We start from the raw sequence: 13859 nt of genomic DNA, 5'->3' as shown, positions 1-13859 counted from the left end.
CATTACTTTGCGTTCAGTGCGGTAGAGTTTGCAACGCCCAACACACATCATGTGCTCAGCACGGACAAGTACCGCCATCCCGCGGAGCCCGACGTAACCAGTGACGGCGCACTCGCATGGTTGCCTGCATGCGTGCCTCGCCAGTGAATACAACCTATAGCACAACAAAGCTTGTCCCTCCTGTCACTCAAAATATCTGATGATGCTGCTCCACAACAATGAAGTTCCATAAATGCATTGCTGCCTTGCAGCAATGCATTTACGGAACTTCATTGTTGCGAGAAATATTTCTCTACTTCCAGTGACGCGTATCAGTGCACAAGTGTCTACGCTTTGCAAATTAAAAAGGCATGGAGCTGGGCAAGCTCAAAGCTTTGGAAAACAAGTTGTGGCTTGCTGCTACATGGAAATGCAATATGGGTTGTCAAGGGGGACTCACCTGATCACACTTTTACGGGACTTGCCACTTCATGACACACGGGGTTTAAAAAGCATCGCGTACCAATACGGAAAGGTTTACAAATACATAGACATGTTCCTAATGGCCTAGTTTGGTTCTTTCAGAAATATATCACTTCGCTGTTGAAAAAAAAAAAAAAAGAACACATTTTAAATTGTCTAGTAGTTTTCACTAAATTGTGCTAGCTGTCTAGCAAGTGAGAGTTTTCTGTATTTACTTCAGTACAGAAGTCACATACTTCTCAAATAAGTAAACTAGGCCATTGTGAACATTTGCACGTATTTGTAAAACATTTTGTATTCATTCACGATGGTTTTTAAGCCCATGGGTCATGACGTAGTAAGTATGGGTCATGACGTAGTAGTAAGCCTCCCTTAAATACATCTTTATTTGCAATGTGTCTGCATATTGTAACACTTAACCTGGAGATTTTGTAATTTAATTAAAGGGTCGGTTCGTCACAAATTTCTTTGGAAATTCCTTTCGACTTTCCAAGTGGTTAAGACTGGTGAAATCAGTCATGTTCCCTTTTGACAAGGAGAAACCGACTTTACGCTACACAGCACTTAAGCTCTGTTCAGTTGATTTTATACACGAGTGCTATGGCAGCCAGCACAACGTTTTTGTCTGAGGTCAACTGTAATTTACACAATCCTCAATGCAGCCTGACAAATTTTCCTTTTACACTTGACTGGCATAGCACAGGTTAAAGAACGCAAATGGTAAAGGGGCTGGCTGTAGCTCTTTCCTCATTGTGTGAAGTACAGAGCATGCCACAATTCACTGTGCCCAGGTTTCTAAATGCCCATGCTTCTAGTGCATTGTTTCAAGTCCTTGCATCTCATTGGTGTTCAAATAAAAAAATAATTCCCATTGAGCAGCATTTATTTCCTCTGGCCTACAGGAACTTGGAAATCTTGTCGACTAGCATACGAAGGTGATAGTCTTGAGACCAGTCGACTTCTGATGAAACGATTAGCTGTAGAAAGACATTGTTGAGAACTTTCAGCTTATGTTGTTCTGCCTGCAGCCAGAACTTGTATCTGAAACAAACAAAAAATAATTACAAGACAAACTGTGAAAGCAGTTATACGAGGCAGTTTTCAACAGACAAGTGCCACTTATGCCTACACCATGCTTAGGTTAATACTCTTTTATAAAATTCTGCCCAAACAAGCAAAACCTGGACCCTTCTATTTAAAAGCTTACTGAGCAATGTAAAAAAATTGCTTCCAGTAGCATGCATGATAAATTTTTATGCAGAACACTGCAAGCACAGTAAAAATTTTCATACAACAAACGCCGTGAAAACTGCACACACCAGATTGACTTCTTCAAGCAATTGACCTCTCTATACACCTGACATTGTCACCCTCAGCCAAAACTCTGAAACCCACCACGGACTGTTGACTCAGAAACACACAGACTGACTACAGATAACCTCTTTCTATTGTGAATGCCTAATTAAGTGTGAAAATTGAGCCTGCCTCGAGTCTAGTGCCTGGGTTGTTATAATATTTGCCCACCAATGCATGGTCAGATGCCTCAAGGTATAAAGAAGTGAAAAATATACTCTGCTAATTGTGTACTTAAGCTTCTTCCCTGTTTCAGGGCAAACATTTCCAAACTACAACCAGTTTGTTGGAATACCACAATGCATGGTCAATATATCCAACGTGCAGCAAACAAATTCTGTCAGAACTTCAAAGTGGCCTTACCTTCGTATGTGTTGTGGAGTACATTTATTTAACAACCCCCCCACACACGCGCACACACACAGTAATATTTCCGGCTAAGAGAAAATCTGCAGTTGTTTCAGGTTTTAAAACACTACCAGCATTAGCGTGTGAAAGCAAATCTAAATTCCAAGCCAGAATTTGCCATCTTTCAATCTTGCATCTTTACAAAAGTAAAAAAATCCCAGGCAATCTCCACTAACGTGACACCTGGGGAGGGGCGAAGCATGCAGTGTATAGGTGTATTCTTGGCGCCTAGGTGTTTTTGCCCACGGACATGAAACCGTTGGGGGGTAGAGCTATACAGCTTTGCTGTAAAAGTCTCGCGTCTTTGAAGCACAAAGCGTTCCAGCGCGAGGAGTAAACGAGTGTCCCCGTGTATGGGTACCGTGACTATGAGACGACGATTATGATGACGACAGGAGATGCCAACAGCCCAAGCCCCTAAGGGGCTTTGCCCCTAAAAACGAAAAACAGCAGTTTGTTGCACACACTGGCAAGAACAGTGTTGGTTGCAACTATTTATTCTTGAGGCCTATGACTCCAAGCAAAAGTGAATTTAAACTTGTAAAAATTCACGAAAAAGGCGTATTTATATTAAAAGAAGTTTTTTTCTTTTTTGACATCTTCAAAAACGCCAAGGTTTTTCATTTTCAGCTTTGCTTTCTCTTCTCTCACTCTTTTGTAGAATCCGCCGCAATTCTTGTAGCGTCAACTATACATTCATGCGAATAGAAGGGTTTCATTTTTTAAATTAAGGCGGTGATTCAGAGTGCAGCACTTAAGCGTCTGCTTCTGTGGTTTCAACCGAGGGAACGAAGGGTACACCGAAGACAGAAGAAAAATGGAGGAAAAAAGCATGAGGGGAAGGGCAGTTTGCCAAGGCCGCTCCACAGAAGCCCAGCACGTGCTGCGTGCTGCACGTGCACGGGTCCTTCGTCGCCCTCCTCACTGCGTGGTTCATCCGAGCCGTGTGACATTTTCACGGGAGGTTCAAACATGATCTACGACAACACGCTCAGCGGCGGCAGCGCACTGCAAGATAATGGCAGAGTAGCACGTGCCGCCAGCCACGTGTTCACTGATCACACGATCACTTCTCGAGACGCAGCAGCAATGTGCCGTGACTGAGAAGACGGCAGTTCACGCTGCGCACAAATTTCACATTAGGGAGTACCGTAATGGTCAGTAATTTTTTTTACAATCTGTAACACAACTCTCCATTTTTTGACATAAATGTCAAACGCTTACTTTTCTGGTGAAAACTCCCTTCCGTCATCTTCTGTTTCTTCCAGAGCATCTCCCTCCTCCGCAGAGCCTGCAAAAAAAAAAAAAAAAAAAGAGTAATATTTTAATTTCAATTATGCATGCACCACTGCAAAAGCAGTCTAGCAGTGCATGGAATGTTAGCTAGGCAGAAATACAGCTCCTGTGCACTTAAAAACCCGTAAACAGACCCTTTTTGTTTATGTCCTGAATGTGAACATTGTATGGCAAAGCAAAAATTCTACCAATTCATCCGGTAGCAAACGACTTCACTGACACACACACACAAAAAAAAAACTGAATCTGTCTATTAGCTCGGTGCGGGGTAAAACATTTATTGGATAAACATGACAAGATAACTTCTTAAAGATAATAAGATGACCTCATAAAATGCCAGAGCTTCTCAGGGTGAAACGTGCGAAGTTAGTTTCTAACTTCTGCTACCATAGTGAAGTCTAAGAAGGGCCTTAACAGACTGGTCTACAGAACCTACAGTTCCTTTGCCAGTTGTGAAAGGATATTTTTTTCCCAGCCAAGACGTCCAATGCCATCAGCTGAGGCAAAGCTAGATGCCAACTCCTGAAGTAAAGGCCTTGAACTCAGTTCTGCATCTCTTTTGCATCTACGACCTGCTTTCTTGTTTGCTTGTTTGTTTGCTCTCAAAAAATAAGTAGAATCAGCCCCACTTCGAGATGGGCATCACCTTTCCCTCTGCCACCTGTAATCAGACACAGTGTGGTGTTAGTTGGAACAAGAAAGTATAAGGCAAAAACCTTCACTACGCAATCCTGGTTGCAATAAAAAAAAAAAAAAAACCTGTCAGGAATAAGCATGAGTGCTATATTATATGCACTTCACCTTGGAGCTGCAATAGGAGCACTTACGGTGATGCTGTTCTTGCAACTTCAATATGGTCTCTTTTGCCTCTTCCAGCTCCTAAAATTTCAGAGTACAGCATGATTAGAACAGGAAAAGGCATGTCCACATCTGTATTTGTGCATACCTGGGGATAAATTCAAGAATATGAACCTGAGCACACATTCACAACTTCGATCAATAAAAGACAGATAATGAATCGCCTAGTCAACAAGGTGTGATTGCTGCATAACTCTGCAGAATTAACCTTACTTTCAAATCCACATCTTTTTCCTCCGGAAGTTCGTTGGAAAATCTAGACTTAGTGCATATGTATGCAGGTTCTGATTGATTGAGTGTCGGGTTTAACGCGCCGACACAACTCAAGCGATGAGGCGCGCCATAGTGGAGGGCTCCGGATTAATTTTGACCACGTGGGGACCTTTAACGTGCGCCGAAATCTCATACACACGGGCTTTTTTGCCTTTCACCTCAATCAGAAAAGCAGCTGCCATGGCCGGGAGTCAAACCCGCGTCTTCGTGCATGTATGCGGGTTCGCTTGGCTGTCCAGCAAAAGAAGCTGGAACCGCATTCGAAAGCCTACTTCCACACCTGTGCATTATTCTAGGCATCTCGTCTGTGTGGCCAGCAATAAAGGTAAGGTATAACACCACGCTTGCTGTTATAACTGCCCCTTTGGCTCCCTTGGATGCCTTAGGAAGAAGGAGCACTAGCCAAAGCCAATGCCAATCTTTTGCTGTGCTGCACTCATTCATCGTAGAGTGAGTTCTACTCATTCATAAAATGCTATGATTCTCTGAATGCAGTCAAGCAACCAATGATGTGAACCTTTTTACGGCACTGGCTGTTACAGAGATATCGGGTGTTCGTTATGTCTGCGTCACGATTGTAAGGATTGCCTTTAAAAAAAAGCTTCACAGCAAGCACACTTGTACTGAGATGATAGCATTACACAGGTACTATCAGCGAGGGAAATTATATAAGCATCAACTACTGCATGATAAATTGTGATTGATTGATCGATTGATTGTAGGGTTTAATGCGCCGATGCAACACAGGCGATGAGGCGCGCTGTAGTGAAGGGCTCCGGATTAACTTTGACCACCTGGGGATCTTTAACGTGTGCCGAAATCTCGTACACACGGGCGTTTTTGCTTTTTGCCTTTATCAGAAAAGCAGCCGTGGCGGCCTGGAATCGAACCCGCATCCTCGTGCTCAGCAGCACAACACCTTAGCCACTGAGCCACCCAGGCGGGTATGATAATTTAAGATAATAGTGATTATAATTTATGCCAGAGAAAGCGAAAGCCGCAAGACAATACCAACAATGAGTAGTCTCGTTATGTCTGTGTGATCCAATGGTCAGTGAATTTTTTTGCCTTCGCAAACACAATGTTTTACTTCTGTGCATTTAGGTTCGTGTTTTCATTTTTGAGTTTCGTTCGCCATTATTCTTATTTATGTGTTCATGCAAGTAGTGGTTGTTGTGCAGAAGAAAGAAACCACATTTGCAGTTTTCAGAGCATGAGCGGTGTATGAGCGCAAAAAATAAGCTAGAAACACTACCAAAAGTCGATATTTGTGGAAGTATCACTGCCGGTAGCATCCAGCTGAATGATGGAACAGAAGTACAAAATTCGTGACAAGATGCGCAATTAAGGGTTGATGAACCGCCAAAAAGAAAAAAAATAAATAAACTGCTATAATCAGCAGCTTGGCAAGGTGCTGTAACAGCGTTAGTCGCACGTTACTTCAAATGTCTTCGCATACACAAGAACTTGCTCCCAGTTTCCAATCACTGTGCTGCACTACAGACCAACCAAACACTTAACTAGGTTCACACATTAGCATCAAATTCTATTTGAGGATTCAAATGATTTCACTACATTAAAGGGGCCATGCAGACAAAATACAAGTTTGTTTTATTCATAAGAATTCGTGTTTTATACTGCCCCCAGCAATTCTCTGGCAGTGAATGATGCCATATTCACTGAGAAATGAATCAATCTAGGTTAAAATTTTGATTTTCCACAAAATCGTGTGTTTTCGTGACGTCTGCCATGAAGTCATATGTGTGCGTGTTCAAGCAAACTTCCACTGTGTCGTTTGGCTCTGTAGTCTTGCTTGCCGTCAGTTCTCTCAAATGGTGCTACCATACTCGGCCACGAACCATTGACTGCCATTGCTTTGTTTTTGACCATACTTGCACCTGGCTTGCCTTTGTTACTGTAGAAAGTAATCGTTTCGTGAAACTTGGGGTAGCCTCGACAAACAGGGTCACGTAAAACAATGTCGCTTACACCAATCGGCCAGTGTCATGTAAGGCAACTTTAAAGCAGCGGGCTGCTGTGCAGCTAAAATAGCATAGTGCGCCCAGTGCCAACAGCAGTACTTCTATGCTTACGTGTACCTTCGTAACCTTCATTGTTTACTGCACCATTCTTACTGCTGTAAAACGAATATGCATTACATTTAAGTGCAAATAGCTCATTCGGCAAGCTTATAAGCCCAACCTAATTTGCGTTTGCTTTTGCCGGCCTCAGCCAACCGCACAGCTGTGCATATGACATCAGAGGTTCTGTTGCAGGAAATGAGCTAGTGGGTCGCATGGCCATTCTATTCTTTCCTCATTATATGGCTTATTTGAGTGAAGTGTGCGTTAAAAGTGGTGTCAGTACGATTCTAATGAGGCAATCTTTTGAATGAACCAAACTTGTGTTGTGTCTGCATGGCCCCTTCAATTAAGTGGCAAGTCTGTGGCTACCAAGCAAATGTGGCATTTTCAGTTTTATAGGCCAAGAAATCTGGCCCATGTAGCACACCATAGCAGAGGAAGAGTTAGCGCAAGTTGCGTAACTTATCTTATTGAGCACAAAATCTCATATTTGTGGGTATTCATGTTTTTGGATTGATCGTAAAAACAGCCACTGCTGCCACGAATCGTACATCTGAACTTTTATGTTCAACTACAAAGTTAGAATGGCTTAGCTAATGAGTGACTGTTGTCAGTTATGATGTGCTAACAGATTTCACTCATATATAAAGAAAGAGAGGTCTAAAATTTTATTTTTAGATGTGCAAACCTAATATTACCCTCAAGGCAAGTAGAGAGACTAAAAGCTTAAAAATTTACAGATATTTAAGCTATTATAAATGCACGTTCGGCAAGTCTTGTATGCTTATTTACCGTTGTGACTACATCCACATGAATCGGTCATCAGTATTTGCCAGCAGCTATCATCATCACAGGCCCATTCCCTCGAGTGATAACTGTGGGTGGGTATACCGACACTGCAGCAAAATGGGAATTGGTGAATCGGCCGAGATCTTTTGATGGCAGCTGTCACCAGCACTGGCCAATCCACGCGAGTGGATGATGACATCTCAGCCAATGGGATTTTCGGTACCAGGCACAGTAACAAGAAAGGGCCATGCAAGGCTGTCGCCTTACTAAAATAACTAGTGCTCCCTAGCACAGCATACCTCTTTTATCTTCAATACCTTGTTGCTTAGCATGTAGTTCTCAGCACACATATCTTGTAACTCCCTAACAGAAGGAAAAAAATAAATTGCCAGTCGTTACTATTAGTATCACCAGCCAAGTGTGATCAATCAGAGATCCATCATTACAGATACAAAGAAACGTGACTTTACCTGTCTCCCAAAACTAGCTTCTCTGTCCGTTCGTAGGCGAGCTGCAACCTAAAACAAAATACAATTAATAACACTGAAGTTGAATTGAAGCAAACGTCCTCCCTGAGTTTGCATTTTTATTGCCACACTTTCAATGAGTGAATTAATCAAGAAGTTCTTTTTAGCATCCAACAGACGTGTTTGCTGCTGAAGCCTCAAAAAAAAAAAAAAAAAATAGTCTGAACCGTTGAAGAATAGTTCCCGCTGGAAACTAAGGCATCCAACTTACCTTTGCAACATGACGGTGTCGCACCAATTGGAGTTGACCAACGCAGCATGTCCCTCGAGCAAACTGCTCTTGCTGACAAAAGAGGAACCATAACATACAGGGTGTTACATTGATAAATGACCTTATTTAAACCTTTTTCCTGAGCAAACCGCTTCTCTGTTTGTGCTCAAACTTTATACGAAGGTCGCACTTTGTGGTCTATGTTGTTTAACACCAAAAACAAGGACGGCACTTACCTGCTTATTCAGAAAACAAATAAAAACAGTTCCAGCCTGTGGGACAATGCTGGCCATCTTGAACATTCATGCCTAACTTGGAACGGCAGCACCACCTGGTGCATGCAGAACAAAATGCGCGATGTCGGAGCCAAATTCAGCGTAAAGCCAAAGACCTCTTTTTGTGGCTAGTTCATGATGATCACAAATAGTTTCACGACAGCTGATACCGGCCATAATAAAATATTCCCCAGATCATTGTTGCTAATTAACATTCAACTTGTTTCCTCATCTGCTTTCACATCGTATGGAAAATGTGTAGATTAGTGTGCCTTTTATAACTTATAACTCATTAGTGGGTGACGAATGAGTGTATATGCTCTCGCTATGCAGCATTTGTTGGCCCCAACAAGAACCTTTTTTTCCCGACAGTTCATGCCATAGTCCAAATAAAAAAAAAATGAAATGTTTCAGTTCTCCACCTTTCAAAGTAAATGCCATAAGCATCGACACACTTCTGCAGCCTATGAGTGTAGGCAATGCAGTCTGCTACCCTCATCTTGTTGCCAGTGGTGGTGAAGGCGGCCTGGATGCATCTCGTGAGGATCTCAAGATTTGCCACTGGGCCACTGCTGCACATGAGGAGTTTCACATAGCCGCACAAAAAAAAGTCACAGCGTGTCAGGTCCCGAGAGTGTGCAGGCCAAAGCATCAAAACTGAACCTCGCGCCATGCACCGGTACGGAAAGTTGGCGTCAAGCCAACGGCGGACTTTATCTGCAAAGTGGGCTGTTGCACCATCCAGCTGGAAAATGCAAAACCTCTCACTGCACATGGTACTCCACAAGCTCAGGCAGAAAATCATTTTCGAGAAGGTGCAGGTAGGAGTCGGCTGCGACGTTGCTTTCGAAAAAAAAAATGGTCCTATCACTCCCTCGCACTAGATTCCACACCAGACGATGAAGCGTGGAGAACTAACTGCCTTAGTGGTCACAGAATGCAGGTCTGGTTTTGACCAAAATTGTGCGCACTGGCAGTTTGCACGCCCGTTCAAGTGGAACGAGGAATTGCAGGTGTCTAGGGTCTACCACGATTTGCCTGAACTCGGACTGGGAAAAGCTCACACGATGCGGCTTGTTGTTGTCCATCAGGCTCTGGCAGTTTATACAGCCTCAGACCTTTGGGACACAACTGATGGTTGCCGCCGAAGTCCTGAACTTAAGCCATGCAGGCGTGCACGACAAGCACGCGTTGTCTTCAAAAGCTCCTATTAAGGCCTCAGCAAGAAGTGAACGTCGACACCCCTTATCCTTCCTCATTTTCGCTCCAAATGTCCATTTGCTTCATAGGAGTTCCCCCTGCGACACAACACAAAAAGGTAGCTCGGAGGCCGCTAGTGAAATCTGTCCTTAAAGGAGCCATGAAGACAAAACACAAATTTGGTTCATTCAAAAGATTGCCTCGTTAAAATCATACTGAAACCACTTTTAATGTAAATGTTGGTCAAATAAGCTGTATAATTAGGAAAAAAGGGAAAGGCCATGTGACCCACGCGCTCATTTCCCGCAACAGAAGCTATGATGTCATACTAGCCAGCTCTGCGATTGGCGGAGGCCGGCAAAAGCAAATGCAAATTAGGCTGAGCTTATAAGCTTGCCGAACGGGCTATTTGCACTTAAATTTAGGCCCCATTCTCTTTAAAGCAGTAAGAATGGTGGGAACTACAGTGGAAGTCATGAAAGCACACATAAACATAGAAGTATCGATGTGTACTGCTGTTGGTACTGCACGAACTATGCTTGGTTTAGCTGCACAGGCTTTGGGGTAGTTTTTTTTGGGTAGTTTTAGCTGCCGGCTTTGGGGTAGTTTTAGACGACACTTGCCAATTGACGCAAGCAACGATGTATTACGTGACCATATTTGTCGAGCAAGCACTCTGTTTCACGAAACAATTATTTTCTCCCTGAACAAAAACAAGCCAGGTTCAAATACGGTGAGAAACAAACCAGAGGCAGAAAATGGCTTGCCATGGTATGGTGGCGCCATCTAGGTTCACTAAAGGTAAACAAGGCTTTCCAATCACGGCTGGAAAGTGCGCGCCTGCCGCTCCTCCAGTCCGGCCGTGTTCCAATTGGCTGCAGAGCGATCGGTTCCTGTGATGTCATTTCGGTCCACGAAAACAGACGATTTAGCGGGAAAATAAAAATTTTAACGTAAATTGATTAGTTTCTCAGTGAATAAAACATCGTTTGCATCCGGACATGCGCTGGGGACACTACAAAACATGAAATCTTTCGAATAAAACAAACTTGTATTTTGTCTTCAAGGCCCCTTTAAACAGAAAAGTGCGTATTTGATTGTATGACTTCGTCATTATGAGGCAACACACCACACCTGCCTTTTCTTTGGCAGTAGAAGCTCCCATGACAGCACTTCATGATCGCAAACACACACACACACGCACACACACACAATATTGCAAGTAAAATGAGAATAACAAATTAGGGAGAAGAAAGAAGTGCGAGGCTGATTTTGCAGAGCTGGATAACACGGCAAAGCGAGCAGACGACAGACGATGCGAAAGCAGATAAGGAAGCAGACGCAATCTTCATTGGCAACGGGGAACCACGGAAATATTTATTAAGACCGGAATCAACTGTTTGTGACCATCGTAAACTAGTGACGAAAAGATATCTTAAAGGAGCCATGAAGACAAAATACAAGTTGGGTTTATTAAAAAGACGGCTTAGTCCCGATAACAATGATACCAATATCATCGCAATCTTCGAACAAATAACGGAGATATGAAAGAAAACGTATGAAGCCGTGGCGACCCCCTAGCCAATTTCCCGCAACTTTTCTATGACGTCATGGAACCTTGTTTGTGCGATTGGCGGCCGCCTAACTGACCTGTGGCGACGACACATGACTGGACGTTTGTAATGGGGCCTCTAGTTCCATTTGACCGCATCACTTGAATGCTAACGTGCAGTTAATGCACTGAAAATTGCGTTTTATTGTTGGCCCGTATGACGTCATTCTTGCTTATAACACGTCACTGTGGCGCAAAATTTGAAGGTTTTTAAATACTTCTTGCTTTTTTTCCGTTAAAAAAACGTCTTTTGTGGCTGTAATGGAGCTGAGTGAGATACTGAATCCTAGTTCTTTCAAATTAAACGAAGTTGTATTTTCTCTTTATGGCTCCTTTAAATCTTTCACCAAATTTAACTGCGGCAAAAAAAAAAAAAAAAAAAAAAAAAAAAAAAACACCCGCCGGCATTAAGCGTTTAGTAAGTAAGTTTGTGGCCCTGATCCCTTTTGACTCAGAGCAGGCGCATCAAGCGCCACACGAAGTTTGAACTGATGTTTGCACATATGGAGAAATTGGACTCAATAAATTGTTGCCACCCGTGGTGTGGCATCTGGAATAAAGTATTTGCACCGCCACTACCAGAACTTTTCCTGGCACAGCAGTTTTCTTTGGCCCCATCAGGAGGCACCACGGGTGTCAAACAGTACACAGTACACATTGAGCATGTGTGCACTCGCACACACGCGTGGAAGGCCGCTCCGGTTGTGGCCGAAAAGTGAGGCTGTCAACAGGTCCGGCGGGTCCGTACACTTAGCTCCCCACTTGTTGATCTATGCACGAGATATGCCGAGTGGGGACCTTTTCGAGACTTCGGCAGTACTGCTCCCAACGACGCAGTCGTCGTTTGGTGTGCGAGGCTTGCTGCTCTTTTGTTTTTTCTGAGGAGCCCGTGAAAGCCAAGATGGCGGCTAATGTCGTCGCTTCTAGGTGTTCATTGTTTAGCTTTGGACATTCGTGGAGAACACGCTCTATTGTCTCGTTCTGAGCTCCCCACAGCAGACACATTGGGTCCGCGCCAAATAGCTCGTGTCGGCTTTGCTGCGCGAGCAGGGATCCCGTGCGTGCCTGGAACAGCAGGGTGCTGTCTCTGTTGCCACGGTACTATGTCATCGGCACTGGCTCTTCCTTATGTTTGTAGTACTCGGCAAGGCTTTGCTTTCTGGAAACCGCTTGCGCCAGGTTAATTTGGTCGCACTTGCTTGCTCTTTGTTGACGATCTGTTGCCACTATTGTTCAGACTTAGCTTCATGTTTTGTCAAATTTTGGCTGTACTTCATTTTGAGGCTGGCGAGTCTTGTTATCCAATCAGTTTTCAAATTTCTGTAACGAAGGTGCATGCATGTGCGTTTTGCAATATGTGTCGCCATGAATCTGATCCTGCCAGCATAGTGTAGTTCTGCCCTCACTTCTCTCACATCGCAGGGGGACCAGCCAATTTGGGGTCGCACAGTTGCCTCCAAGCAGCCAACGGCCCAGCTCGTTTTGGTGTTGCTCCATGCATTTCAGCGTTGGTCTGGAGTAGGCCAGCACATCATCTGCGTTTTTCATACCCCAGATGGCGCCACCGAGAATCGTTTTTATGTATTTTCTGGCTAAGCAGGTAAGTGTCGTCCTTGTTCTTGGTGTTAAAAAAAAAAAGACCACAAAACGCGACCTTCGCGTAAAGTTTGGGCGCGAACGGAGCAGCTGTTTGCTCAAAAGTTTTTTAAAGGCACTCATTTTTGGATGAACACCCTTTCGTTCCCACACGGTGGAGAGCACAATACATATTTCAGAAAGAAAAAAAGTGGGTATGCAACCTGCCTCTTGATAGGTTTGGCAGCGACCTTGCCGGCTGAAAAAAAAAAATAAATAAATAAAGCACTCATGAACTAGTTCAGTACTACACTGCATGCGTGTACAATTGTCGAGCAAGGCTTGATTAAGACAGCAGAAGTAAAAATTCTCTACACGATTCGCGTCTCAAGCTGGACAACGTAGTGAAAAGTAACGTGCGCAGAATATACTTCGATTACGTGAATCACAAATAAACGCCTGACTTGCCTTGACTTATCTCCAGCCGCAGTATTAAAGCTTCCAAAGTCTTGGTGTAATCGTCGAGCGACAACACTGCCGCGTCAAGGTCGTCGTTGCGTAACGACTTGGGCTTATCCTGCCTGGATCAAAGCAAGCAAGGATGGGGGCTAATTAAACACTATGCTGAATAGTTTTTTTACTGGTCATCAGAACAGCACACCTACCGATTCATCAGTTCCTCTCAGTGCGGCTCAGCTACGGGTAACACGCCGGCAGAAAAAAGCGGTTGACAGCACCAAGGCTTCCTCGTTGCAGTGTCGAGTAATAACCATGTAAGTACAAAACATTCCCACACTAACGTTACAGTGAACTAACCACCTCACCAGACAGGAGGTGTCACGGTTTAAACGTTTAAATGTTCATAATAAAAGCCACGTGACCAAAACATGCCACACATGGAGAAATACCACAACCAACAGGCTTCGGCAGTTTCGG

The 13859-nt window shown here is 43.8% G+C and overlaps 1 protein-coding gene and 1 long non-coding RNA gene across 2 annotated transcripts; both read right to left on the bottom strand.

Moving 5' to 3' along the window:
• Positions 1–1327: 1327 nt before the first annotated feature.
• Positions 1328–8405, bottom strand: LOC144169821 (uncharacterized). The gene is made up of 6 exons (XM_077699185.1): positions 8262–8405; positions 7994–8041; positions 7823–7886; positions 4347–4398; positions 3448–3514; positions 1328–1503 (listed from the first exon to the last, which is right to left on the bottom strand). Exons 1-6 carry the CDS (start codon positions 8270–8272, stop codon positions 1359–1361), a joined length of 387 nt encoding a protein of 128 aa, XP_077555311.1. The 5' UTR covers positions 8273–8405; the 3' UTR covers positions 1328–1358.
• A 4620-nt stretch (positions 8406–13025) lies between these two features.
• On the bottom strand, positions 13026–13820 carry LOC144169822 (uncharacterized). The gene is made up of 3 exons (XR_013322526.1): positions 13589–13820; positions 13392–13504; positions 13026–13182 (listed from the first exon to the last, which is right to left on the bottom strand). It is a non-coding gene; the product is annotated as an uncharacterized LOC144169822 (long non-coding RNA).
• Between the last annotated feature and the right edge of the window lie 39 nt (positions 13821–13859).

This window comes from Haemaphysalis longicornis, unplaced genomic scaffold, assembly GCF_048455015.1.
Source record: "Haemaphysalis longicornis isolate Haplotype H1 unplaced genomic scaffold, Haemaphysalis longicornis Haplotype H1 scaffold_2, whole genome shotgun sequence".
Taxonomy (NCBI): domain Eukaryota; kingdom Metazoa; phylum Arthropoda; class Arachnida; order Ixodida; family Ixodidae; genus Haemaphysalis; species Haemaphysalis longicornis.
The sequence above is the reverse complement of the archived record's forward strand: the minus strand, read 5'-3'. Positions and strand labels throughout refer to the sequence as shown.

Coding starts and splice junctions, on each gene's coding strand:
- LOC144169821 (XM_077699185.1), bottom strand. Junction 4,399..7,822: donor AGGTATTGAAGATAAAAGAG/GTATGCTGTGCT, acceptor CTGAAATTTTAG/GAGCTGGAAGAGGCAAAAGA. Junction 1,504..3,447: donor AGGGAGTTTTCACCAGAAAA/GTAAGCGTTTGA, acceptor TGTTTGTTTCAG/ATACAAGTTCTGGCTGCAGG.